At 48.8% G+C, this 27,355-nt stretch overlaps 1 protein-coding gene across 3 annotated transcripts; it reads right to left on the bottom strand.

The window, feature by feature from the left end:
- Positions 1 to 595: 595 nt before the first annotated feature.
- RHOC (ras homolog family member C) lies at positions 596 to 26,832 on the bottom strand. Of its 3 annotated transcripts, none has more exons than XM_067558791.1 (5): positions 26,744 to 26,832; positions 5,713 to 5,870; positions 4,632 to 4,752; positions 2,196 to 2,326; positions 596 to 1,579 (listed from the first exon to the last, which is right to left on the bottom strand). In XM_067558791.1, the coding sequence occupies exons 2-5, from the start codon at positions 5,866 to 5,868 to the stop codon at positions 1,406 to 1,408; spliced, it is 582 nt and encodes a 193-aa protein (XP_067414892.1). In that variant the 5' UTR covers positions 5,869 to 5,870; positions 26,744 to 26,832; the 3' UTR covers positions 596 to 1,405. The 3 variants fall into 3 exon arrangements, with proteins under 3 accessions (XP_067414892.1, XP_067414893.1, XP_067414894.1); XM_067558792.1 differs by lacking the exon at positions 26,744 to 26,832 and adding an exon at positions 26,329 to 26,441; XM_067558793.1 differs by lacking the exon at positions 26,744 to 26,832 and adding an exon at positions 19,538 to 19,550.
- Between the last annotated feature and the right edge of the window lie 523 nt (positions 26,833 to 27,355).

Below are 27,355 nucleotides of genomic sequence, written 5' to 3'. Positions count from 1 at the left end.
CCCCTCCCGGAGAGGTTCACTCCCATCTTAGTTATAGCAGGGCATCCTCGCCTCACCCCAACAGGGCAACGGTGGGGAACTTGCTTCAGTCAGTCAAACAGGGCCATTAGAACTAGGGCTTGAAGGAAACCGAAAGGTGATAGGAAGCCTTTCCCCTCTCCACGCCTTTCTTTGCAAGGTGCTCGGAGTGCTTCAATGAAGCTTCAAACCATCCCATGGAGCAAGTAATTCTGACTCCTCTTTTGCCACCAGAGTGACTGACCGAGGTAAGAGATGTAGTGCGCCAGGGCCACACAGCAAGTGATGGACAAAACCGGGGATTTTCGTCCACAAGAACCAAGAAATACTGACTGGCAACTCCCTGTCTAGCCCTAAACCCCACTGCATGGCCTGGAGATCGATGGAGGCGGTGCCCAGTCCCTGGCTGGCGGAGAGGAGCAGGAGACTGGAGGTTTGCAGGCATGGGGCAGAATACGGGTGCACAAGTGCTGAGTTACGGTCATTAAATACCAGTCTGCACGTATTCTTCCAATTATGCATTTTAATGTGCAGAAATCCAGGCAAACATTGTTTAAGAGAAAGAACCAGCCAATGGTTATTTTACAAGGCCTTACTTTATTTAAAGAGTATAAGACGACACTACCACAGTGCAGGTCCAAGGCGGAAGAGCAGCAAAGGGCATTTCTGACAGCAGCAGAGCACAGCTCCTTGCAAAAAACATTGGTGGAACTTAGCAAGGCTCTTGGTACACATAGAACAAAGACGGCTTTGGCAAATCTGTGTACAAAATGCTGGTGGGTGTGCCGCACCCCTTAGCCAGAGGCTGGATCCAAAACCCCCTGGAGCAGGAGCAGCTAAAGATCTTGGCTTGGAGACAAAGAAAGAGTTCAGGAACACAACCAGGACCGGAACATACACCCACAAACAAGGTTTAGAACAGACTGTGTCAGAGCTTCCTTATTTTGCAGAGAGTCTAATCAAACAGTATAAAGGCAGCGATTAAATATTGCAGAGAATCTGTACAGAGCATCAGACAGTAACGGGAGGCGGTGGGGGGAGATTAGTATAAAATGGGACTGAAGTACAACACCGAGAGCTACTCAAATGCACTGTATGGTCTATACAAAACAAAGGTGTCCGCCAAAGATGGTCCAAAGACAACCGGCCCTTCATAGCCCAGGACCAGCTTAGGAGGAGCGTCCGGAGAAGCACCCTGGACACCCCCCATATGTGCTTCAGGTGGTGGTTTCTGGGCAGCGAGGTGCAGGGGACATTCAATTCTCACTTTAGACATCAGACCTAAGAGTGCTCTTCCCAGCCCGTACCACGTGTGCACACGCGTGGGGGTGCCAGGAAAGACAGATACAGTACAGATGGCAGACACATTCCTCAGGGCATCGCCGCTTTACAGGAGGGGGCAGCCTTTACGCTTCTTGTTTTTCCTGACTTGTAAGCCGGCTCGAGTGGCCATCTCGAAGACTTCCCGCACGCCATCCTTCGTCTTGGCAGAGCACTCGAGGTAGCCGAAGGCATTGATTCGGTTCGCCATGTCCCTCCCTTCCTCTGGCTTCACGGGCTCCTACGGGTCGTTACAAGAGAAGCCTTTAGAGTGCTGCGCTAAGGCACCAGCACAGCAGCAGAAGCGTGCCATCAGGGAGCTCAGAGGATCTAGGCTGCGACACTCGCGTCTGAGTGACTCCCTGCACGCTGGCTCTTGTGAAGAGACACTAGGGCTGTCTGGAAATGCTTTAGTATGGTGCATCTCTCAGGGATTGGGATCCGCTGGGCACAGGAACCAGAACGGGAGGCAGCAAAACCCAGCAGGAGTGATTACGTAGAAGGAAGGCATCAGCAGGTCATTTCAGGCTGACCCAAGGGACTGCCCTGGTACTGCGGGGCAGGGATTCCCATCACCTCATGCAGAGGAAGCTAGTCCCAAAGGGTGACCACCCTGTACCCCCCCCACCCCCAAGTGCACAAGGGGCTCCAGTGCCCTCTGTAAGACAGGAAGCTGCCTGTATCCCCACTGAACACACAAGCAGAAGTTGTCCTTCCTCTCGTGGCCCCAGATGCACTGCGGTTGCCATGGCGGTACGCAGCACGGAAGGAAGAGCACGGGTCTCTGCAGAGATGCGTTGGACACTTTCCTTTAAGGGATGCTGGCGTAGCAGCTAGAGGCGAGGTGGCCCCCTTACCTGTTTCATCTTTGCTAGCTCCCGCCGAGTGTGCTCGTCATTCCTTAGGTCCTTCTTGTTCCCGACCAGGATGATCGGCACGTTAGGGCAGAAGTGTTTCACTTCCGGAGTCCACTTCTCAGGGATGTTCTCTGGAAAAGTCAAGCACAGGTAGGGCCTTTCCATGGAGCTGACAGGGCTTTTCAACACACTGCAACCCCCCAGGCTACCTCCACTGGCTTCCCAGGATGTTCCCCTGATCTTCAAAGGGGCAGATGTTTTAGGTTCTTTCCTGGAGAAATTACATACACTGAGCAGCGTAGTGCAGAGTGGATACAGTGGGCGCCTTATCTGCATGCCCTGACTACTGTGTCATTGGAAGAGAGGCTGGGTCCCACACCCCTCCGCAGCTTTAAGCGGACACTTTGCTCTTCACGCCACTGAAAAAAGCGTGAAGGAAAATCTCCACCCCAACCCCAGCATCACTGCGGACACCCCTACACAGATAAACAGAGCCAAGGAGCAGGGGGAAGGGAACATCCCCCCCGAGGTCTGATTGCCGTGTGTGTTGGTTCAAGCCGGTAACACAGCATCATTTGCAATTGTCCACCATTTCCTCATGAAAAAGAGCATTGTAACCCCTCTCGCACTGGTGGACAGTACTGAAGGGCACTCAAACAGGACGTGGTACGATCGTGCACAGGCCTGCAAGCCAAAAGGGATGGTTTAGGACAAGCTGTAATGGCAGCTGGGACAGACAATTGTTCACTCAGGAGCATGGAGGAGAACCTCTCGTGCCAGTGGCACCAAGCCAGCAAATTCCTCCTCAGTCCGGAGAGTCCCGCTGCCAGCGTGCCCCCATCCTCCCAGCTAGCTGATGAGACTCTGTACCAAGTGGAGAACAGCCTCAACCATCTTCTCCCCACAGCTTCTGCCGAAACCTGCAGCCTGCCGAGCACATCAGCTCACTGCGATGGCAGCATGCGAGCGCCAAGTCCCCATTTTCCAACCGTGGGGGCTGTGATATGGGCTTTATCTATGCTCACAAACAGCCCCGAGCCAGCAATTCGGCAGCGACAACAGTTGCTGAATTGGGGCCATTTTTGAGTGCAGACAAGGCCCTAAGAGCGACTGACAAGTCACAGCAGTTTTCCCAGGATACATTTTTTTCCCCTTTATTATGAAAAAGTGTAAATGGAAAATAGACCATCTGCAGTGAAACATCCAGGGTCTAGGAGAGCCACGGCCAGCCAGCAATGGGAGTCAGATCTCCACTCGGCGTGCCGGGTTTAAAGACGGCATTGCCAGCATGTGAATTACACACTGCAAGTGCAGCCGATAGGAGAGAAGCATCATGTCCTTCTTGGAACAGGAGATCACTGCTACGGGGAGAGAGGGAGATCGAGCGAGATCCTCTTCAGCATTAACACCGGCTCTCCGGGTTTGGACTAGATCTTCACCACGTTGAGAGAACCAGACTCGACACTAGATTTAGCAACAGAGTTCTGGTTTGCTGCAAAACTGCTCCTCCATCTCATTTCCTACTGCCTCGTGGGCTGGGAAAAGACACTACAACCCTGCCGAAAGGCAGCAATCTGTCGGGCACTCATGGCCTGAGGACAGAGCCCCAGCGCCACAACTCGTATCTGCGCCTCTGCCCATGCGTGTTTCACTCCAATCACCTAGGGCAGGCTGCTAGGGGCTGGTAGGAGTTCCAGGAAGAGTGCATGCCTCATCTTCTCTTTCTGGCAACCATGCATAAGAGCAGGTGAGGTATTTGCTGATGCCCAGAGCAGGACAAGGAGCTCAGGGCATACCCTTTGGTACAGGGGAGACCAGGCTGAAATCAGGACCTGGCAAGCAACTGGCGCTACTCAGATACACTGCTTTCCTGAGCCACAGCCATTGTCAGGAACAGCTGAAGCGTTTTGGCCAACAGGCCCTATCCCAGAAAGCCAGGGCAGAGCATGCACTGAAATCTGCCCTGACAGTGCCAGACCTACACTGTCAGGGGTCACACTCCTCTATACCCACTCGGATTTACGCCTCGGGGGTGCAGAGGGCATGAGCGCAGTGAGGGCATGGGGCTATTTTATTTCCCAGCAAGGAGCTGCTCAGGAAGTTGGAGGCACGCATGAGGACGGAGTGGACTGACGGAAACCGGGCAGCCGGAGTGACGTGCAGGGACTATCTAAGTCTACGGAGTGTTCTGAAGAGTTTGTCTGCGAACAAGGACTTGTCTGCTGCTGTCAAAGCTATTTTAGGCAGGCTCCTCAGAGCGATTTCAATCCAAGCCAGTGCTTAGTGGGTTTGGAAGAACACGTTCATAGTCCTGTGCGGAGTAAACTTCACCCCTGTGCACTGGGCCGGCAGCACATCAAGTGGCCTTCTGCTTGGGGAGAAATGAACTCCAGTTCCTAAACCACACCCGTGTTACCCTGGCCCCAGTGACCCTACCTAAACTGTCTGGGCTGTCGATAGAAAAGCACATGAGGATAACATCCGTGTCCGGGTAGGAGAGGGGCCGCAGCCTATCATAGTCTTCCTGCCCCGCAGTGTCCCAAAGGGCCAGTTCCACCTAGAGAAGGAAAGATACCAAGAAGTCACCAGCATAAAGAGAGACACTCACAAAAGCCAGCCTCACGCTGTAATGATGGCCATTCCACCAGGCAGGGAAGCAATCCACTTCTCTCAGGTAAGAAAATGACATTTCTTTGCTCATGCTGGGAGATTTAAAGGTGACCAGGCAACACGCCCTCCCTAATCCACCTCCCTTCTCCCCATCGCCGATAGTGCAGTCATGCAGAGTATTTTATGAGGCTGCTGTATGGCGACACCTTCAAGAACACCACTGCACTGCATTGCCAGCTGCAGAACTGCCTGGAAAGCCACGTCCACTCCAAAGGAAGCAATGCTTCTCTGTAGCCAGCCTGCCTGGGAAGCTAAGGATGTCTAGGCTAGGAGGGTGAGAGAGACAGGCAGGAGTTCTCCCTACGAGGATACTCCTCATCAGGGCGCCTGTCACTGAGTCCTCTGCTGACAGTTCCAGGACTCCGGTGATCCCTGTGCGTGACAGGCACCCTGCATGCTGGGTTGTAGTTCACAGCAGATGAGAGCAGTATTTGAAGAAGCCTTATTGGCCTTTGCTTCTCTCTTCCTCCCCTACTGAGAGGCCTTTCCTCCTCTAGGAGAAAGATGGCCAACAGGACCTACTGTACGTCTCAACGGCCGTGTCTGGCATGGGGCTTGAGGAACAAGGCTGCCGTGGCCAAAGCACGAGGAGAGGAAGACGGTTTCGCTGCTGAGTGTTGGACAGACTGAAGGGAGAAGGCGGCACAGCATGACGCAGGGGCTGGGCAGTGGGATGGAGGGGAAGAGCACGCACGCGTGCACACACAACCAGCAGTCCCAAGGGAGAGGGGAGGAGATTTGCCGAGTGCCCTGCAGTCGTAGCTAAACAGACCCGTGTGCAGAGATGGTCCACGGCTTCGGGAAGAAAGGAGTCCGACAAACACAGGTGTCACCCCCGGCAAGTTACCTGCTTCCCATCGACTTCGATATCGGCGATGTAGTTCTCAAAGACAGTCGGCACGTAGACCTCCGGGAACTGGTCCTTGCTGAACACAATCAGCAGGCAGGTCTTCCCACAGGCGCCATCTCCCACAATAACCAGCTTCTTCCGGATGGCTGCCATTGCTGCCAAGACAAGAGCAAGGCTGCAGGTGAGCCACAAACCACAGGAAGGCCATGGTACGGCACACATTGTTCATGTTGTGCTACCCTCCTACCGGCCACCTGGAGTTAATCCCGAGTTCAGTACCAGGGTCAGTTTGGGGGAGGAGGGGGCACTGCTAGAGACCCCTTCTCCCCAGCGGCACATAGCAAAGGTCACTTTGCCCCACCACGTGCAGAAGTCTTTATGGCACACTTCCCCACCAGTCGGGAGTCAGGCCAGGGTCCTAGCCAGGTTCTGGTAGGCAAGTGACAATGTCACGAGCCTCAGCACTCCCAGCATTGCACACATCCACGTCACGGCTTTTACACGAGCTTTGGCCCCTTCTGAGCGTAGAGTAGCCGTTCCCAAACTCTGGGAATCCGTACAGTTATCAGGATAGGCAACGCAGCTCATTGCTAGCATCCCATTCTGAATTTTGAGAACAAGGTGCATTTTACAGAAATTCATGGGAAAGAGCCGAGAGCCTGGGACATTCTATAAATCCAAAATAGTCAGTAACTTCTTTAAAATGCAGCTTCCTGGCTACATACGTATTAGTAATATAATTAGAGAAAAGGATTAGGGAAGTAATGAGAAAACCTGACAAGCCATTAAAACTAGTCTTCATTTAGAAGCCACTCAAGTAAAACAGTGAAGCTATGAACTGCTTCTGTTTGCCAGGAGGGCAGCAAACCTGAGCTCCACAGGGTAAGAGAGCAAAATCAGGATACCATTGGTCAAATTCCTGCTGTGTATCTCCGCTAACTCAACAGGGAACCTAGCGCCATCACTTGAAAATAAATCCTGTGAGTGAATCTGCTCGGGAGTGCTTAGCATCTGCCCTCCTCCCCCGTCATGAGCAAAGACTCCTACGTACCCCAGAGGCAGGGCCCATGAGGCACGGTCAGAACTGTACCCGTTGAGATGGAGTCTCAGATATCCCTTTCAACACAAAACAGCAGGTATAACAAGGTCAGTGCCAACAAAAGCTCTCTGCCACACCACAGCTTGCTGAAGCGTTTCAACCCTGACCTGGAGCGCACACACTCCGTCCTGTTTCTCCAAAGGTGACTGGGGAATTCATTCTTTGTCTCCATTCAATTCTTGTTCAGTCTACCCAGACTGCTAACAAAGGGGATAGCTAATGCCACTGCGATGGTGGGCCGCAAGGCACTGGACTGGCCCATTTCACAGAGGGCTCTGAGCAGTAACAGGTACATATGGAAATCAGAACTAGCCTGTGGATTATTCAAGTTGGGTGGGAAGAAGAGCACCTTAGACAAGTCTGTTAGAGCAGTACAGATGGCCGCTGCGGCTCTAGATAGCAAGCCATACACCTGATCCGAAGGTCTGGGCACCTGATATCCCTACTCTGAAGGGAAATAGTGTGCATTGTTTGTGGGGGGTCAGCAAGCCTTGCATTAGCTACGGCGGGTTGTAGGGACTAGGAACTCCAGTCCCAAGCCAAGCTCAGAGATTCCAATCTGTAGAGAAACAGGACTGCTGATTGCCTTGAAATGCAAAACTGCAGTGGGCCGTCTTTTTCACCAGCTGCTCCAGTGTCTCATGCTGTGGCTAAATTCCACACCCCCTTATCTGGATTTGTCCGGTGACTATAAGCACCCATCTACAGCTCCCTTCCCACAAACTTCACATTTACATAAAGGTAGGTGAGGATTTACATCCTTAGCATTTGCCTAAGGTTTGGCCCTACCCTTGCAATAACCCTGGACGTTTGAAAATCCTGGATACTCAGAAGTATCTCTCACGCCACACTGTCCAGAGATACCGCAAACCAGCAGGCCCCATTGCAGTTGGTGCTGTACAAACATATTAAAAGAACGTCCCTGTGCCAAAGAGCTCACAGTCTCAGACCTAAGGGCTGGTCTACATAGCTACGTCTCTTGGGGGTGTGAAAAATCCACACGTAGTTATGCTGACCTCACCCCCTGTGTAGACAGCGCTAGATCAATGGAAGAATGTTTCCGTCCATCTAGCTACTGCCTCTCAGGAGGGGGATTCACTGCCCCACGGGAGAGCCCCTTGCGTCAGGGCAGCGCAGCTAAGCTGTGCCGCTCAGCTGTTTAAGAGTAGACATACCTTTAGTAAATTTTGAGGACCGCGGTTTGACCTGGTGCCTTCTTACCCACCCCATGGAAGTGAAAGCCAGCAGCAATAGAAGGTTCTGCTCCTATTGTGGCAGCTGTGTGTCATGTCATGTCAAGTCACAGAGAACCAGCTTGTTTTGCATCTTTTTGCATTCATGAGAACTTGTCTCACAAAATGCCTATTATCTGCTGCACAGTGGCAGAAAGGGTTTAACGTTAACATGGTGAGCAAAGTCTCCTCCCCCTTCGCCCAATCAAAAACCAAAGTAATTATTAAGGTAATTAATTGCCTTACACTACAAGATTGTGTCTAACCTCCCACTGAAAACTCACCTGGAACACATGAATGGGCTGCCTTTCAAAACAAACCTGTGATTAACTCATCACGTAAATGTCACCACACCACAGCCTCATCCATACTGAGCAGTGATTATTTCAGTTACCACAAAACGCCTGCAGCACCATGACGCAATGTCGGCAAGACAACATGAATAAGCCTCTTCACTTGAGGAATGCCCACCACTCAGCTGTACCAGCTGCCGGAGGGCGGGGGCTGGTGGCAGCGTTCAAGGAGCTCACGCACACAGAAAGCCAGCTGACAGTCCCAGAACGCTCGGAGTCTCTGCAGACACACATGCATTTAGGAGTCTCCTAAGCTCCTAGAGCAGAGGTATCAGAGGACATCCAGCCTCACTTGGGGTGTTTGTTCCCTGTATCGCACTCAGTCTGCAGGATGTAAGCTCCCACTTTTAAGAAAACCCACCAAGTGTGAAAGGCGTGTTACTACGCAGGCAGGGTTGGTTTCAGGCCATTTGTGGATAACAGCCGTGATGCTGGTGAGGAGTCTAAGCTTTGACTCAACCAACCTAGCCCGTTCTCAAGGCCAGGAGCCTTGTCTAGACTGGACTTTTCAAACACATCACTGTGCCAACATCATGTCCTAATACTGCCGCGGCCCTGTCCAGACTGGCATGTGAACTGCTTTCCCAATCCAATTTCCTTCTCCCACTCCTCTTCTGTCATTGTGTGCATGGAAAAGGCCTTCCCAACCATTTCATCAAACCACCACCCTCTTCAGTCAAACCCCCTGGGACTCACTTCTTTCACAAGACACACTGCACAAATGCAGACAATAATGCATCCCCTCCACGCTGCGCACACTCTTGCTTTGTTCTTAGATTGGAAGGGCGTCAGGACAGAGACTGTTTTTGGGCTTTGCACAGCATATTTGTTAGCACTGACCATCAGCAGGCAAAAGTGATCAGACAAGAGGCAGCCGAGTGTTACGAGGTGTGAGTGTGAGAGAGAGAGAGCGAGCGAGCAAGCGAGCGCGCGCACGCTGCACTCCTGGCAGAGGGCACCCCGCTCAGAGCACATCTGGCATCGTTTTACCCAGTGCACACAACAAAGCATTCTTTGCCATACAATCCTGCTCGGAGTTCGCACTGTATGGACGCAGGCAGTGCTGCCAGACTGCACTCCGTGAAGAGCACTGAAATCCCGCCCTAAAGTAACAATTCTACTTTCAGTCTGAACATAAAAAAGGGACGATTTTTTTAAAGGAATTGTGCCTTCGTGTCCTCAAGCCTCTCAATACGGCAATTATAATTGAGACACAGAGGTCTCAGTGCTTAAGCACGAAATGCCTGCTGTGAAACCACAACTAGGTCTTAAAACTACGCTGAACAAAGCAATAGAAAACCAATACTGGAGGGAACAAACATACCTTGGCTGGGGAATGTTCTGTGATTTAACATTTCTTTTCCATCTCCGATTTACAGGATTCTTAGGTCCTACGAGTCTGACCCATTCTTTAATAATCCACATAACATCGCTAATTCCTTGTGTCCAGGGAAGGTTTGGGGCAGGAACTAAGTGATAGCTCACTGCCTAATTCTTTATTAATTACAATTCATTGGCAACGTGGGGAGGAAGTCTTCCACAGAGGGTGTAAGTGCTTTCCTTTCAGCCAGAGCCTTACAAAACCGCACTGGCCTGGCCATTCTGAGCACTGTAGCCGGAAGTCAAACATTTACCTGCTGCACACCTGCCCAGCTAAGGCTGCCCCGGGGGATTAGCCTACACACATTTCGTGAGCACAAGAGCCTGTACAAGGCGAATTTTGTTTGTGTATTAAACCAGGCATGCCGCCTTCACAGCTTCATTTGACTTTTTCCCTGTAAGGTAATAAGTCAATTTTTCAAAATATCCAAGTCCCTCCTGGAGACAATTCATCATTCGTGGACTTTCGATCAGCATTTCCACTTCACCGAGTAACACCCGCCCTGTGTGCTCTTCTTCTCCCTGCTTTACGGCAGCAGACACGGCCAAGTGAAGATGCACTGTGCAGATTATTAAGGGGGAAGGCAGACTATTCCCTTCAAGTTTTAATGGACAGCCTCATTTAAAGAGGAGCTTCCATATTTCAGCACCTTGTTCAGCAGTGTAGACTGCAAGCCATTTCTCCTTTTTGAAGAGGATTTTTCCCTGTTTTGATGAAGCAATGCACATGGGCCTACACCCTTTAAGCAGATGGCACAATGGACAGCATAAGCCGTGCACGACACTTCTGTAGCAGTGTAACTACGTCCACACTATGGGGTCATACTGGAACAGCTAAAACACACCACCTTAACAGAAATAATTATACCACTACAAGAATGTGTGTTCAGACCAGGCCTTAGACGCATTTTACAGACCGGCTAACAAGAACCGAGAGGTTAAGTATCTTACCTAAGGCTACACTGGAAATCTTTGTCAGAGCCAGGATTAGAACTTCAGCTGCCTGGCTCTGTGAAGGAAAAAGAAGATGGGGTCTCTGTTTCTGCTGAGAACTGATTTTAGAAATGGCTGCAAAAGCCTGAGATGGAAAGTGCCTTTCTAGCAGAAGTTTAAATCTTAGCATGTTCAGGGTTAACACGATAGTTATGGAACCTAGACGCCAGCAGGGATGGAATGCAGAGAAAGACCTTGCAACTTAGATAAGGAAAGTTGAAAATGCTGTGCTGGGAAAATTCCTGGATGGGTAGTTTTTTTAGTGTGTATGACCATGGAAGCTGTGACGTATAAAGATTTGTGTGGAACTATATAAGCTGTTAGAATTTAGTTTTAAGATGTCGCCCCTTATATTTGAAGGGACTACCTTCTTTACGTAAAGAATAAAATCTGACTTTGCTAATCTGTTGTTTGGCTAATTCTGGACTATCTGCTGGGCAATGGACTTGTAAATAAGGACCCCAGAGTTTGGGTTCTTCCACAGCTCCCAAGCCTGTGTTCAGACTATATCCCTCCCCCTGAAGTCAACAGGGAGAGAGAACACAGTGTATGATGTGGACAGAGACATGGGGATTTGTCCACATGCGGGTTCATGGCCCAGTTAAAAGGAAGACACAGATCCTTTCAACTCACGGGAATAATTTAATGCAGCCTGGCAAAATGTTCACAACAGTTTACCAGCATAGGTGCAAATGAAGATTTCCTCAACTTTCTCTTGACAGGTGCAAAAAACCAGTAGTGATATTTCACTCCACCTGTCTAACGTAAGAGTTGGAGGGCTGGAGCAAGCAGAATCTTTCAGGGTTGGTTCTAAACACAATAACTGCCCTGTCTCTTGAAAAGTAAGATCTCCAAGGCCATGTCTACACCGTTTTTGTACTGTGGGATGATTTCTCTTAGGGGTGGTTTTGTGTTTTCAAAATGCTACATAGTTATACCAGCACAACCTCTCAGCGTGGATGCAGTTATACCAGCACATGGGTATCTTAAACCATTATTCCCATTTTCATACAGGAAGGGAAATATCTATTCCAGAATAATTATATCTGCACTCGGGGGTTGCACTGCTTTAACTAGACTGGTATAGCTGAAGTGATGCAACTTTCCAGTTTAGACAAGTCCTCAGAGTAGGAAGCTTTTTAGCAGAGAAAGGAATTAGTTAGTTGTACTATGCTTTCCAGCACTAATGCGGGAGGACTTCGCTCTTGCACTGACCTGCTTAATCTAACTGAATTGGGGACAAAGCACCTCCGATTGTGTCAGCTTTCATCCCCAGGGGTTTTTACATGCCTGTCATCCATGATAAAAAGAGACCTCCATTTCATTTCCTCTCATTTCTTAATAGGTTATTTGGGCCAAAACAGATTAAAATAGGAATTGTTAAACATCTGATCTTCTCCTTCAGATAAGGACAGGGTGAAGGCAGAGTGCTCACAGCCCTCCCCCACCTCCCCTCAAAAGCCCGTCAGTCTCATTTAGATCTGAAAAAATGCGACTTTGCAGACAAACTTTTTGTCCCTAGACCAGGCCACTGTGTGAACACATAATGCATTGTGTTCGCTACAACCGTGTTTGGAGCTAACCCTTCTACTCCCACTGCCTACCTATACAAGCAGGACCTGCATTGTGCCCAAAGAGCAAAACTTAGTCAAGTCATCAAACAATTCCAGCACAGGCCCAGAGAAACAGCATGCAAAGGCAATCCGTTCCCTCATTCTCCCAAGCGGGTACTGAAACCCGAACTGCAGAGAACATCGCTTGTTGTCTTTTCTGCAAATACGAGTCTCTTTCTCTCCCCAGAAAGCTTCTGAGTCTTCGGCAATTGTGTGAGAATGACACAGAGCAGAACGGGCTACGGGGTGGCTGTCCTTGCTGGGGATTTTTATTTTAGCTACACTGGTGCAAAAAGGCACTACCCCACTTCAATTCACCTTTGTTTCAAACTGGAGAAAAGCAGCACCAGTGCAAGCCTTGTACAACATTGGTGCAGCATGTCACATTAAAGGTCTCAGCTGGTCCTCAGGACAGACAGGCTCTGAATTTCTATAAGACTCACAGCAAGGTACACACGCCATTCATCCATTTCAATTTGTTAAAGAAAAAAAAAAATCTACAGCTGACCAGGAAGAAAAGGGATTGCAGGAAAACCAGAAAGTGAAGTCCGGTTTGCCCAGCTGTTTTTAGGGTTGGTACAGTGAACAGCAGTCAGACAGCTGCTGCAGTACCTTAACATTCTTGCTCATTTCAGACCGTTTCCTTGGGCAAGAAGAGTGGGAAAATATACAATAGTTTACGTGCATATGAAAATTCTGGGTGGCACTAACCAAGGAATTTTGCCTAGGAAGGATTCGAACTCCCAAAAGAACTCACTAAATCACAACTGCACAGATTAGCTCACAGTCATGTGTCCTGGCTGGTAACAAGTATTTTATTTAATCAACACATTCATATGCGAGGGTTAGCAGAATGAATAGCTACTGTAAGAGAACCCAGTCTGCTCCCAGGATGATTACACATGCATCCAGCTCTTACATTAAAGGAATGAAAAGAGCAAAATACGATTAAGGCTGCATCATAATTAGCTGCAAGCGAAGGATTAAGAAATGAAATTCAGAGGCTGACTTGCATTTCAAAAGCAAGCTGAAGAGGGTTCTTCTCATCTGCATATTTAGTTCTGCTCCAGCTCCTACTACAAAGCATCTGTGAAAGAATCCCATCTGGGAGGCTTTCCCAAAGCGGCACTGCTCACTCACAAAGGCTGCAGCCCTACATTCACTTTACAAGCCACCTCTATCAATCAGAGGCAGCGGCACAGTTTTTACATCGCCTCTGACCAGCCCACTGAAAACTGCCTACAAAGATTGCTGGTGCGAAGGGGAGTGTGGAGAAGTTTTATCAGGGCAAGGCCACGTCTTGCAGTAGCCGCAGAACTTAGCGGCTCCTTAGGCGCTGTGGCCCTAGCACAATGCCTGTCATTGCCACAGAACCATGAATACAAACCACCTGGAACGTACCAATGGTAAAGTAGGGTTAGAATGGAAGACCATTTGACAGGACCTGACATCCCTACCCCAGGTGAAATTCAGGACTTTAAAGTGAATTTCAATCCAATACAAGCAAAAAAAGTTACAATAATATTAAAACTCAAGATAACTCTGCAGTCGTTACAGGTTAACTTTTTAGGAAGAGGCAGTTTTACACAACATGCTACGGGTTTACCTGGCTGACCTTAACCCAAGCTGCCGGATATCTTTTGTCACCAATTGTTACTGCAGTCCCCTCAATGTTACTGAACACAGTCCTTTGCACATATGTTCTGCCTCTCAACAAAAGGTCGGAAGCTCTCAAACATTCGTTGGTTTCCACAACTAACTGCCACCTCTCCTAATTAGCACTTAAATTACACTCCACGATCCTTACCAGACAGAAAAATCACCCGAAAGGGATTGGGGGATTTCTTTGTTTGGTGACAGCATCCCAAAGGATGCCAGCCCAAATCTGGAAATAGCTCTTACACCACTACTCCGCTGGGAAAGCTTCAGCACAAGCTTGCTTTCATGCAGCCCTACGTGAGCAGTAGCTTTTTTTGTCAGTGGGATAGTGGATTTGAGACAGACAGAGAGGGAGATTTAGAACGTCAGGGGCGTTCCACGCTAGAACACCAAGTGGGAAACCTCATCAGGTTTTAGGAATTTTGCAAAGGAGTTGCAATAATTGTATGTTTTGGGAGAGGAGGCTGACTAGACCCAAGTACTCAAACCATGTGCCCACGCTGGGCCGTGAACCTGGCAGTGGCAGCGGCTAACACGGACCTCCAACAAGCTGACATGAGGTGCAACGGGACAGTCGGTAGTCGGAACACAGTGACGTGAAGAGCAAGTCAGAACTAAAAACAGCTGCAAGCCACTTCCAGTGGAATGAGGCAACTTGCAATGGCAAATCCCCACCCATGCAGGCTTCGGCATGCCGAGCTCACGTCGAATCACAGTTCTATTTACCATTAACAGTCACTGCGTCACCACTTCTGGGCCCAGAGCTTTGCAGGGTTACGTGCTGGGTTTGTGGCTGGGACATTCCTTAGTCCAAAAACTCCAAAAAGGGCCCATTGTCTGAGAGTTACTCTAAGGGCCTTGGTGTGAAGACGTTTTCCTAGACTGGCTCCCTCTTCCGGGGTCTGCGAGCATCGCCCTGCCCTCCCTTAGCACCGGAACTGTATGCAACAGTCCAAGGGAGGGCATAGCCCCATGCCCCAGCTACAGGCCAGCCTGCTCCCTCACGCTGTGCTGAAAATCCCCCCTGGCTGCAGTATTGGAGTGGCCCATAAACAGGAGGAGAGGATTGCTAGCTGATAGTCCGGGGGCACCAGGGATCCCACGTGACCTGCAATTCCTGCTTCATGCTCAGTAGATGCCCTCCTTAGTTAGGATTCTGCCCTGCAGGCATATTACTCACTTGCAGAACACCAACCCCATGGCTGAGCGGACATGCAGATGGCATCCTGCAGGGCAATGTTTAGTTAAGAGACACATGCAGGCTGACTGTCAGCTGGCAGCAGCGGTTCCTGGACAGTGAAGGGAGAACCTAAGCGAGTTCAGGAGTAACTATCTGCTACAGACAGGGGCTCCCTCAGACAAACTGATCCAACACCCAGACTTGTGCAAAAGTCGACAGATCCAGGTTCCAGGTGTTCAGCTCACGAAAATGCAAGATGTTTGCGCGATAGACAAAGATAAATGGCACGATATGCTCTGATGCCCCCATCTCTACAGAAAGCTGGTGGGAGACCCTGTACCCAGTAGATCAAGGCATGAGTCACCTACATGCTAGTCCATCTTTATCTACCACAAGCAGCAGATCTGCTCTGCGGGCATCACTCCATAGCCTTATTAGACAGGACAAGGCAAACCTGTGGCCACGTACCATATTTACCTTGGGACATGCGTGTGCTTTGCCCACCACTATTCCCACTTTCTGCCTTGCCTTCTTATTCTATACCTGTAAGCCTTTACTGAAGGGTACAGGGTTTATTAGGGAGTCCAGATATTTTTGGGAAGGGCCATATCTGCAGGGTGATGAAAAGAGGAAGTTCAGGGAGACAAACAGCCTGTTCACAGAATACAGGGGGGAAAAGCCCAGTAAAGTGAGATTAGCCAGCAGAGTCCAGCAAGATTTCTAATCTAAACTAAAAGCAAACCAAGCAGGCAGAGCATGCCTAACAGGGAAGAGCAACAATAGCCAGGATTAGAGCAGGGCAAAGGGTTTTTTTGGCAAATAGTAGATCCCCTCCCAAAATGCATTTTTGAGGTACCACAACTATTTGTCAATCAGGTCGGGTTCAATTAATAATTTAGGTCAAAACACCTTTTCAAGTTTCAGAAATGTCACAACATTTCAATTGGACATTGTGTTTAGAAAATGCTGTTTTGAAATTAACATTAAAAATGTTACATTTGACCCAAATGATTCTCTCCCCATTTTGGCAAGAAAAAACATGAAAAAAACTCAGTTTCAGTTCAAACCGAACAAAAACCAAACCCCGCCCATCAACTATTCGATCATCTCTATCCATGATACAACTATCTCCTTCCTCCCCTATGCTTCTGAGAACAAGACAGCATTCTAACCAGATGCATTTAGAAGCTGCCAGGCTCATGACAGAATAGCCAGGACCTCACAGTTTGTTGCCTTGCACTTTACAGGCTGTCCATAAATTACATAACACAACAGTGGGTGGCTGGGTTTTGAAAAAACACAAATAAGCCCCTTACAATATTCAGAGATGGATCAGGTCAAAAGGCTGCTTTTCTATACTCCTCCCCAAAAGCTATCACAGAAGCCTCAGTGTTACAGAGGAAGACGCTACCTCCCCTCCCTGACCTGGAGTATCTGCCGTTCTCCATATAGTTTCCTGAAACCTGCCTGAGGTTGAGCAATCAGTAAACTGTTCTACCCCACCCATAACCTGAACAAAGATTTGAGACACACACGTACTCGAAAGCAGAGGCTTCACAGCCAGAAATAGTCCTTACAGCAGAGATTTCACAACACTAAACGCAAGTTAACAGCGGAACTTGTGACCAGCGGGAAAGAGATGCTGCACAGTGTATACAGCCCCATTAGAAGAAATACATGTCGTCATGGTTCCATTTCCCCCTGCACCTCTTTAAAACATTGCGCAAGCAGTTAGGTGCATTATAGTGGGAGACAGTGCAGTTATTTTGCAGTCTTCCAAATACAACACGATACTGGCCATTGCCAGGCACAAACCCAGTGTTTTAATCCTCCATAGTAAATCATGTGTTTGCTCTCTCTGGATATTCCTCTCTGCAAAACCCACCATCCTTATGTCTGTTTTTCTCGTAATAAATCAAAAGCTTAGAATCGGTTTTATTTCAAACACGCAGGCATGATAAACATCTAATTAAATTATTTTAGTGAAATAAGTTTGAGATATTCACTTGTGCAAAGACTACTTCTCTTTAGATCTCCCCAAGTGCATAATTCAAATGAAGACACCGACTATAAAATATATTTTGCCTTCCAATATTTCCACCTTTAGCTTTACTCTGAGTGCATTCATCTTCTTTTCCTACTTATTTTTGGAGGCTCACTTTAACGTCACAGACGCAGGTCCTAAAATACCAGCCTGCACTTTTCATAAGGAGATTAGCTTATCTTTTCAGGCAGTGTGTGTGTCACTCAAGATTCCAATGTAGTTCCCAGGGAGTAAGAGATGCATAATGCAAAAGGCTTTGTTTTTGTTTGAGATAACAGTCTCTCCATCACAAAAAGTTCAGATAAATACGACAGAGGAGGAAACTAGAGAGAAAATTTCAGGAGGTTTCTAAGATGCCAGCAGAGAATCTGAGCAATCAGATGGCATCACCACCAGAAATGGAAAGCCCAAAACCAATGTTTTCAGAAGCAGGATTTTAGGTGCCCAACCTGAAATCCCTTCAAGTGATGTGAAGGTGGGTATTTTTATGAAGAGCAAGCCCCTTTAAGATGCTTTAAGTTGGGACTAGTGATTTCTGGGCGTTCTTTTGAAAATCTCAGTGGCGACCAGACACTGTAGTCGAGGGGTGGCCAGCTCGCGAGCCACATGCGGCTCTTCAGCTCTTCATACAAATGTGGCTGGCAGCTCTTTGCTGTTTGTTCTTTGCAGCTCTTTGCTCTTTGAAATTGACAAGCTTTTCTGTGGAGGGTAAGAGACAAGGGGAAACCACAAGTGAAATTGACAAGCTGCCCCAGAAATTGAGGGATCAGCTTGAATTTTCAGGGGAGGGTAAGAGAGGAGGGGAAACTGAAAAGGAAAATGTGGCTCTTTGCCGCTCTTCATCTCTGACTGGTTGGCTACCCCTGCTGTAGTTTTTACTGTGAGGTAGCTATGCAAAGTCAACATTATGCCCCTGCCCATGGCTGACTTCAACTAGTTACCTCACAGTAAAGAATGCCTGGTCTCCACTAGACTTCTGCAGTGAGCTAGCTGAAGTGCATTGTACAAACGAAAACACCCACAAACCTATTTTTGTGCAGTGAAGACATACGCACTGTGCAAGCCTCAATACCATTTCAGCTAGTTCTGTGAGCAGCCCAAACAGTTTTACTCAAGCCCCATGGACAGACTGTCTCGGGGCGGAGGATTAAAACAAAGTAAAGCAACCCAAGAAACTGGCTCTGTAATGACATGCTGACAGACTGACTACAGATGGAACACAGCTGTCTGAATGCTTTGATGATTCCTTGAAATGAAATGGCCTTTGTTTGCATTTTACCTGTCAGCAGGGAGCCGTGAAATTGACAAGAATGACAGCCAACAGCCGATAAGTAACCCGCAGTGTCCACGTGGACACTGCATCACCCTAACTACACCAACATAAGCCCTATGCCTCTCGTGGAGGTGGCGTTATCATCTCGGTGCAATAGCACACTTACACTGGTGGGAACAAGGTTGTTGTGCGTACACTGACATAATTAGGTTGACATAAACTGCCTTATTTTGACCTAACACTGTAGTGTATACCAAATCAAACAGTCTAGAAAAGCAGGAACAGGAGCAAGTTGAGAGGGTCCAAATCTACTACTTTAAGCAAGGAAGATGCAAGAACAAATGCAAGGCCAGCAAATCCTGCAACAGAAAAATCTGAGGCTAATATCACATTGAGGGGTACAGAACAAATGCCCAAAAAGACAGGATTAAACAATGTATATCAAAGTCACTGATTAAATTAGGGAGACATCAGAAGCAACAGTTCAGAAACAAGCCAAATATCTCAATGAGGAAGGGGGAATACACCTGCTTGTATCTAGTAGTTACCTACTGCTGTCATGTGATTTGAGACAGGGACACGGCCACTATAGAAGAGCTAAGCAGTGCTATCTCAGCACTGCACAAGGGAACCAGATGCATTACTTCAGGATGAGCATTTCACCTTCTTCTAAGGTGTCAGTCACGGACAGAGGCAGCGAGATAGTGCTCTGTACGGCCCAGTCCTACAGAAGCATTCTTTGCTCCGATGCACTGAGGCGGCAGTTGGCAATATCAATCCAGTCTCTGAAAATCAAGCCATCATTTCTCCTGATTTGTGCATTTGGCTCCAAGAAGAAGGATCCTGGAGTCAGGCTTTTGACAGTAGTTATGCAAGACACAGAACAGCAGTTTAGTTGATTTTGTATAGCAGGGGCTGCTCTGTAGGGCTAACAACAGTACAAACTTTGTTCTTGTTGGTAGATTGAAGGAATAAGACCTGACAAAACACACATACCAGACAAGGTGCCACTTTTATTGTTCCCTTCAAGGAATTTTGGTCAGCAATTCCATCATTCCCCTGCCAAAAAGAAAGAAAGAAGCTGTACCATACTTCAGAGACGAGAGATGCTGGGAAGGGAGAGGGAACAACTGTTCTAGTGCAGCAGGCTCAACACAACACTAGCTTATGGCACATAGCAACTGAAATAATTGCAAAGAGATTCTCTGGAAACCAGAGACAGATTACACAGGGGAGACAAAATCTCCATGCCCTCGGCATCCCCAAATCACCATTTGCTGTGGCAGCCAGTTCCAAATCACTAGAATTGATTATATTTATTATCTAAAAATCCCCATGGTACCAGCCGCCAGGTGTGTAAGTCCGGTGCTAGCTAGTCTGTGCGCAGGTTCGTTCCTGAAACACTGGTGGAAGAGGGGGCAGGCAAGCTTGTGCTATGGAGCTTGGGCTAAAGTCATAATTCACTTGTCTTTACCTCCAAGATACCAGCCACATGCACTGTTTCAAACCTTTCTGGTTTTAGCACAGCTCACCAAATACAGGGACCACTCACAGAACATGCTACTTTTGTCTGAAATAATTATGTGGTCACAGATTGCTGATTCCAACTGCAAGTGAGGCGAAAGCAGCAGGAGACGTCTGAGCTGACAAAGAGCTTGTTTCCCTGCAGAGATCCCTTGGCAGTAAGATTGATGGAACGGAGGGAGTACAGCAACAGCTAATTATTATCAGCTAAATATCCATTGCTTGCTCAGTCCCATACAAGGCTAAATGCTGACACGGCTCCTTGGGGCAAGTACTAAGCCTCAGGGTGGTTTCTAAATTGTGGGTTTTTTCAGCCCTCCAAAACTGTTCTACATCTCTTCCCTGCAGAGGTCCTGCACCAGACAGTCCCCGACCCACTGTATTCTTCAGAAAGTCTAAAATTCAAACTGAGCCACATGCACCAAAAGAATACAGAACTCTGTAGTTACCCACTCAAGTTTCTCTCGATGTACAGGAAAGACATTCGGGGATTAGGAACTGCTCTTATGAGAGGAAAGACTAACAGGTCCTTCTTCGCGTAAGCAGGGTGTGCTCTTCGTTGCTTGCTATCCTGATAAGCCGCGTAAAGGTTACCTTACTGTGGAAGGGTTATCCAAAAGAACATTGGGCTCATGCAGCATGCCTCCTGTGATTTCCAGACTGTTCACTTATGCTGCACCAGTGGAAGGGCAAGGTATCCGATTTCAATTCCTTTTACGCCAACTGTGTCCTAGTCTGGATTCCAGCAGATTTTTTTTCTAAATCCCCATGATTCTAAATTGCTGCGTAACTGTCTCTTTTAGGTCCGCAGCAGGCAACATGAGCCGACATTTAGAACTTGCATACACAGAGAAAGCTGCACAGTTCAATTTAAGCTGATTTAAAACCAATTCCGTTAAGGCAATCCAGACCCCTGTGTGAGTACACTTACCGGTTTAAACCTGTCAAATTGATTTAAGAGTTTCCACACAGAAGGCTGCAGCAGTTCAACTATCGCATCTCTAGTTAAACTGGTGCAACTGTGTTTTTAAACCAGGCCTTAGATATTAGGCTCATCAGAAACTCCCCGAGTGCACATAAACCTGTCTTACTTCTTCAGGCAACTGGTTCTACACTCCGAAAATAGCTCTGCAAAATTCCATACACCCAAGAAAAGATCACTAGTGGCTCCTTAGCCACCCCCTTCACAAAGAGCAGGCAAGTACGTTTTGGACAGGGACTCACACAGGACAGTTTTGCACTGGAGTGTTCCAAGGATTCTCAAACTTGTTTTTGCTGAGACCCCCTTTGAAAATATTTCAGGCTGAGATGACCCCCTATGCCATGCCATCCTTACCAGCATGCCCAGAGACTGACAACTTGTGACCCCCCATTGTAGCCTCGCGAGCCCCTGAGGGATCACAACTCCCAGTTCAAGAACCCCTGTCTTTCTCTTCTTAACCAATCCAGAACAGGAGTTCCAATACCACTTTTTTTTGTTTTGTTTTAAACGAAGTGAAATATGTCTCCAGAGTCATTTCCTAGAGAACGGTTGGGGGGGTGGGAGGGAGAAGAATTGTTTGTCTGAATACAAAAGAAGGCAAATCAATCTAACGCTGAAATCTGCTTCATACAATACAATGCAGGAGCCCACACAGCAATTAACAAGTCTATAGGCTGCTAAACAAACAGTCTCCTGTGTCTGGCTGCCATGACAGGGGCGTATCTATTAGCATCTGTAAAGCAGTAGAGGCACCACTATCGGAGCATACAGCAACCATTTAGCGCCTGCAGGGGTTTTCCACCACAACCAAACACATAAAGAAGGCGGGTCTAGAGATGCCCTGGGGTGGGGGGTTGGGGGGGACACTTGAAAGGAGCAGCTGTCCCTTGTTCCACAGGAGACAGAAAGCAGGGTATCCTGTGCTACTGCTTCCCTAGCGGGTATCAGACCCTTCGGCCTCATCTGTACTCTTCCAGTTCCACCATCCCTCGTGGGAGAGCTAGCATAGCCCATAATAGGGTCTTCACTGTGCCTTCTAGACCTACTCTCAGTAGGGTGGTAAAAATGTCTACATCTGCACTAGGGCTTTCACCATTACCACCAATGACAGAGCTGCACCAGCAGTAGTGAAAGAGAGAGGTCCCCTATTCAGCTCCAGTGGGAAGACAGTCTTAGCACGGTTGATTACCCTCTAGGTAACATTCTCACCTGTCCCCCACTCTAGCCACTGCTATTCAGAAACAGCCGGGTAAAACTTTAGACAGATTAAAGCGTAAGACCTCTGGGGCCTTGTCTGCACCAGCTGAAGTTCAGTTTACTTACCTTGATTTGGCAACACATTTACTTAAACTGCTCAAAACAAGCAAAGTCAATACAAGCTGGTTTTAAATCAAATGTAAGGATATCCACACAGGGCTTTAACAAAATCGTTTTGAAAAATCCAACATCCCCCCTTTAAGCCAATTCAACTTGTAATGCAGACATGGCCCACAGCGAGTTCACAGCATTTAGATACTGGTGGCAAACAGCATCAAACACAAGAAGGGAGCACAAGGAAATGCCTTTCACCAGCACAGCCCAGGACAAACTGTCGCCACTTCTAAGCACAGATGTGTGCACACACAGGATTGATGTGACATACCCCAAAAACCACACGAGTCCGAGCGCGTAGCCAGATAGCCCCATGCTACAGAGAACAGGAGTTACCAGGGGGATGATTAATTCACAACTGGTCAAACATGACTTTGCAACAGGCCAGCCACAAAGTCAATATCACTGGAGCTGCCAACCTCTGAACCTGAAACAGACAAGTGGAAATAAGCAAGAGCTGTTTGAGAAACCCATCCAGCCCCCCAATCAAAACTGATCACTCCACTGAAATATCAGAAACAAACAAAACACACATCAGCGAAAGCATCCATGCACTTTTCATGGGAATGACAGAAAACACCAAGAAAGAGTCAAGACAACTCAGCTTGTGGGGGGCTGTGTATGGTCAGACAAGATGGCAATGGCAAAGCTACACACAAAACACACAGGGACATGCTCAAAGAAATAATCCCTTAGAATTGCTTGTTTCACAAGATACAATGAAACCTTCAAAGAGGAAGCGGAATAGTCCTAGCAACAAGTCCATTTTTCTGACACAGGGCTGTCAAAAGAAAACTTGATTGTGGAAATTTGGTTTAACAAGCACCCTATTCGGAGAACGCAATTCCCTGAGCTACCCAAATGAGAAGAGCCAGGACATCAGACTGTACTCTGGCTAATGCCTCAGATATGAACATTTTGAAACAGAATCTGTGGAGGAAAATCTGTGAAACAGGCTCTGAAGAGAAAAAGACAACACCACCTTCTAGTGACACAATGGAAACCAGACACTATTTTTTGCCTTCAGAGTTTCTGGAATGATCCCAGTTTTCAGACTTCTGCTAAAAGTGACACCTTTTGGTAAAGCAAGTGACCACAACTTCAGGTACACACAATTTGCAGGCAGCACATTCTGGGTATTATACATAAAGCAAATGGCCCAAGCCGACAACCCTTACTCATGCAAATAAACATTACTCACACTTAACACTTGACTACAAGTAGGAGCCTCCCAACTCCCACATAAACTTAAACTGCTCCCACTATCTTCCCCAGGGGCACTTGTTTGTATACCTTTATCTAATCTGATCAGCTTAGATGTTTTTGGTGGAGGACTGTTGGATGTCAGACAGAGGCAGAGGCCTTTCTTTATGACCTGTGAACTCCTCTCTGCTGCCCCTCCAGGCTCCCCAGAATAAGCATGGCCACTTACAGGATTTTATTAGAACTATGGACTTATCTTAAAGGGGCTTAATCTCAAAGTCTAAATTTCCATTTAGAGATCTTACAACTCTTCATACTAGAAATAGTTTCATCACATGTTTGAAGTTTAATTACAGACAGTTTGGATGCAAACATTTCCTTTACAACCTTTGCAGCTCTGGTGCATGGAAAGGAGAAAGTGAAACTGCCTAGAAACCCACCATAAACGGAAGTGAAATTGACGCCTCTTACTTTCACTGTCAAAACTCAGAGAAATGAAAAAGCAAATAGCATAAATGGTGAGAGAGAGCACTGAAAGAAACTTTAAAATGCAAACTAACAGTGCTTCGAATGTGTACGCCTGCATGCTGTGGGACAGCATATCCTACTTCTCGCTGCGGCTAGATGAAAGAAGGCAGAACCAGTTGGAACCATCACTTCATCCCTTACTTCATCCAATCTGAGCACAGTGTTTTACCAGTCAACCACCTTCAATCCTAACTGGGGCCTCTGGCACTCTGGTTAATTATTTGTTTTTCAATAATGGTACTTTGCACATATGAAGTACTTTACACATTCAAAACCCCATACCAACATTAACATAAGGAAGGAATCATTTTTGTAATATAATTTTAACCAAAAAGTCCCTTTTAAAAAAGTTTCAAGATTATATGCACTGGAGAATGCCTAATAGGCTAAGCCCATTCAGAAAGTCTCAGCTCTGTAATTTATTGATATCTGTTGACACGTAACTATTAATCACACATGCCTCAAATGTGTTCTTTACCCAATGCTGAGCTCATTCCTCTTACTTCAGAATTGTAGCGCTGAACTTTGATATTTTGCATCAAAATACTAACATGCAAAACCTAACTTTTTAACAGTTGGTAAACCAGTCAGACTGCTTTGCATTAAGGATCTTATTCTAATAGAAAACACATTGGAAAAACGTGTGTGTGTGGCACAACCAAAGAGCAAACAGTAAGCAACACTGCTTTAGCACTTTTTGCACTTTTTTTTTTTTAGCAGCACTTTTTGACTACATCTGCAGTCTATATTACTTTTGCCCCCTCGTCCAAGTAAGGAAGCCACCTGAACTCATTCCTTTCCCAAAAGGCAATACCTGTAGTGAGTATTTCACCACTGTGTGGGTTTATTTAACAAGAGACTTGCCAATTACAAGACTCCTCATTATACAGATGGCAGATTGACAGCTCCTTGTAAAAATAATTAATGCTCAGAAGCATCTAGTAATTAGTTGCCTGCCAAGCCGGATCTGATCTCATACATGGCCCCTTTAGAAAGAACAGGATTTGGTTTTATATACACACCACCTTCCTGCTCTGTGTATCCCCTAGCACTTCACACAGTAGTGAGCCAGATTCCTGCTGGCTAAAGTGGCTGCCATTTTACACTTGGCTCACACATAAGGATTTGTTGATAACAGTGTGTTGGGAGGACTGCTGGGCAGGATGTGAGGATTATTCTCTCTTCTGAGAAATGCTGCAAGATCTTAACTTCCTGAGCAAGTTGCTGTTGTAAATCACCTCTGAATCCAGACGGCTGCGGCTCCACTTTTGGAAGTTTATGTTCCACAACGTTTCTTGTCAAAATAGGGAAAGAAAGGCTCAGCATCCAAAGCCGTCTGGTTTGACTGCTATGTCCGTCAGTTTTCAGGGAGAGGAGTTACTGGAAGTGCATATTGCATCAAAAATTCTGACATCCCTTCTCTCCCCCCCCCCCTCCGCATTAAGCTACCTAGTCCTTCTTCAGTCTACTAATTACACCTTTGTTATCATAGAAGGGATGCTGCCAACATTTACACTGAGGAATAAGTGACATGTTTTTAGCTTCCAACAATACATCACAGTCTCAGGAGCGGTTTCTACCGGCGCAGTGTTGTACTGCTATTGCCCGGGGGGCCAACACAGATGCTGGAACTACCGCAGGCCTGGCTTGAAATGGTTTCCATTCTAGACAGGGTCACAGTTTGGCTCAATGACTCTCAGTATCCCCACAACAGAAACTGTCCCAGTGCCCCTGAAGGCCGGTGGATATTTGTCTAAGACATTCCTCGCATTTCAGCGCTCTAACCATCAGGGAGACAGACAAACAGAGGATTGCAGTGCATATCTTGTTTGCAAACACTCCTGATAACCCCTGGGAGGGGGTCATGCAACCGGGCCTTCTCCATGGAGAGACCAGCTCTGGGCAAGACCCTCTACCAGGTCCAGGACCGCAGGGCGAGGCCCCTGTGCCCTGCCGCCCTTGGCACCTGCAGGACACGGCGAAGGAAGGAGAGGAAGCGCAGCTATGTACGGCCTTTGGAGGCCAGAAGGCGTTGGACCAGTGGACGCTGAACAGGACCGACGGACGTGGAACACGAAGGGGAATGCACGGCTAACGCCCTTCAACGGCTGTCCGTCCGTCCGTCCGTCCGTCACACCGCTCGCTGCCTGCTGGGGACGGGACGTTTTCCTTTACCCACCAGCCGGGGCGGCTGCAACCGGCGTGAAGTCTCCGCGCACAGCCGGCACACTCCGGAGTGACTCCGCAACTTCCTGCCCGCCGTGCCTGGGGCTGGGGCTGGGCGGCCCCCCGTGCTGGAGCAGCTCCTGCCCGGACAGCGCAGCGCGGCACAGCTCCTGCTCCAGCCCCGGCCCCGGCCCCGGGACCCGCGCCGACCGCACCCCGCAGCGACCCGCGCCCGCTCCTCGGCCCCGACCCACCCCACGGGCCCGAGGGAAGAACCAGCCGCAGCGCAGCGCAGCCGGGCCCCCGCCCCACCCCGGCGGGGACGGACGGACACAGACACACCCGGACGGACACACGGACAGCCCGAGCCGCGGCAGCGGTCGGACAGGCCCCCGCCCCTCAGAACAGCCCTGCCCCCCCCGCGGTACCTCGGCCACGGCGCGGAGCGGCCCGGCAGGGAGGGAGGCGGTCGGTCGGGTCCGGCTCCTCGGCGAGCGGGTCGGAACTGAGCGGGCGGGGCCGTGCCGGGATTGACAGCGCCGGGCCCCGCCCACACCCGCCCCGGGGGGAGGGGCTGGGCGCGGGGGCGGGCACGGGGGGAGGAGGGGGATGATGAGGGGTGGCACGGGGGGGGGGGGGCTGGAGAGGGGGTGCAGGGCCTGCACTGACCCGGGGCGGTGGCGGGGGGAGGGGAGGGGCAGGGATGAGATGGGGGGGAGGGGAGGATGATGAGGGGTGGCACGGGGGGGGGGCTGGAGAGGGGGTGCAGGGCCTGCACTGACCCGGGGCGGTGGCGGGGGGAGGGGAGAGTGGGCACAGGCCTGGAAACGGGCAGGGCTGGAGCGAGAGGTGGGGCACGGGACCCGGGACCCGGCCCAGGGTCAGGGCAAAGGCAGCCCTGGTAGAGGAGAGGGCAGCAGCTGTAGGAGCAAGAATCTCCCCTCTCCCCCCAACACGCACTCACACTCACACACACACACACACACACAGTGCTGCTCACTCCTGCCGCCTCCCCGCCCCCGGCAGCACTGGGGGTTACT

Source organism: Emydura macquarii, unplaced genomic scaffold (assembly GCF_026122565.2).
Source record: "Emydura macquarii macquarii isolate MOO-44397 ecotype Brisbane River unplaced genomic scaffold, CSIRO-AGI_Emac_v2 contig_2184, whole genome shotgun sequence".
NCBI classification, from domain to species: Eukaryota; Metazoa; Chordata; order Testudines; family Chelidae; genus Emydura; species Emydura macquarii.
The sequence above is the reverse complement of the archived record's forward strand: the minus strand, read 5'-3'. Positions and strand labels throughout refer to the sequence as shown.

Coding starts and splice junctions, on each gene's coding strand:
- RHOC (XM_067558791.1), bottom strand. CDS start 5,868: ATGGCAGCCATCCGGAAGAAGCTGGTTATTGTGGGAGATGGCGCCTGT. Junction 4,753..5,712: donor TCGAAGTCGATGGGAAGCAG/GTAACTTGCCGG, acceptor TTCCTTCTCTAG/GTGGAACTGGCCCTTTGGGA. Junction 1,580..2,195: donor AGCTAGCAAAGATGAAACAG/GTAAGGGGGCCA, acceptor AACGACCCGTAG/GAGCCCGTGAAGCCAGAGGA.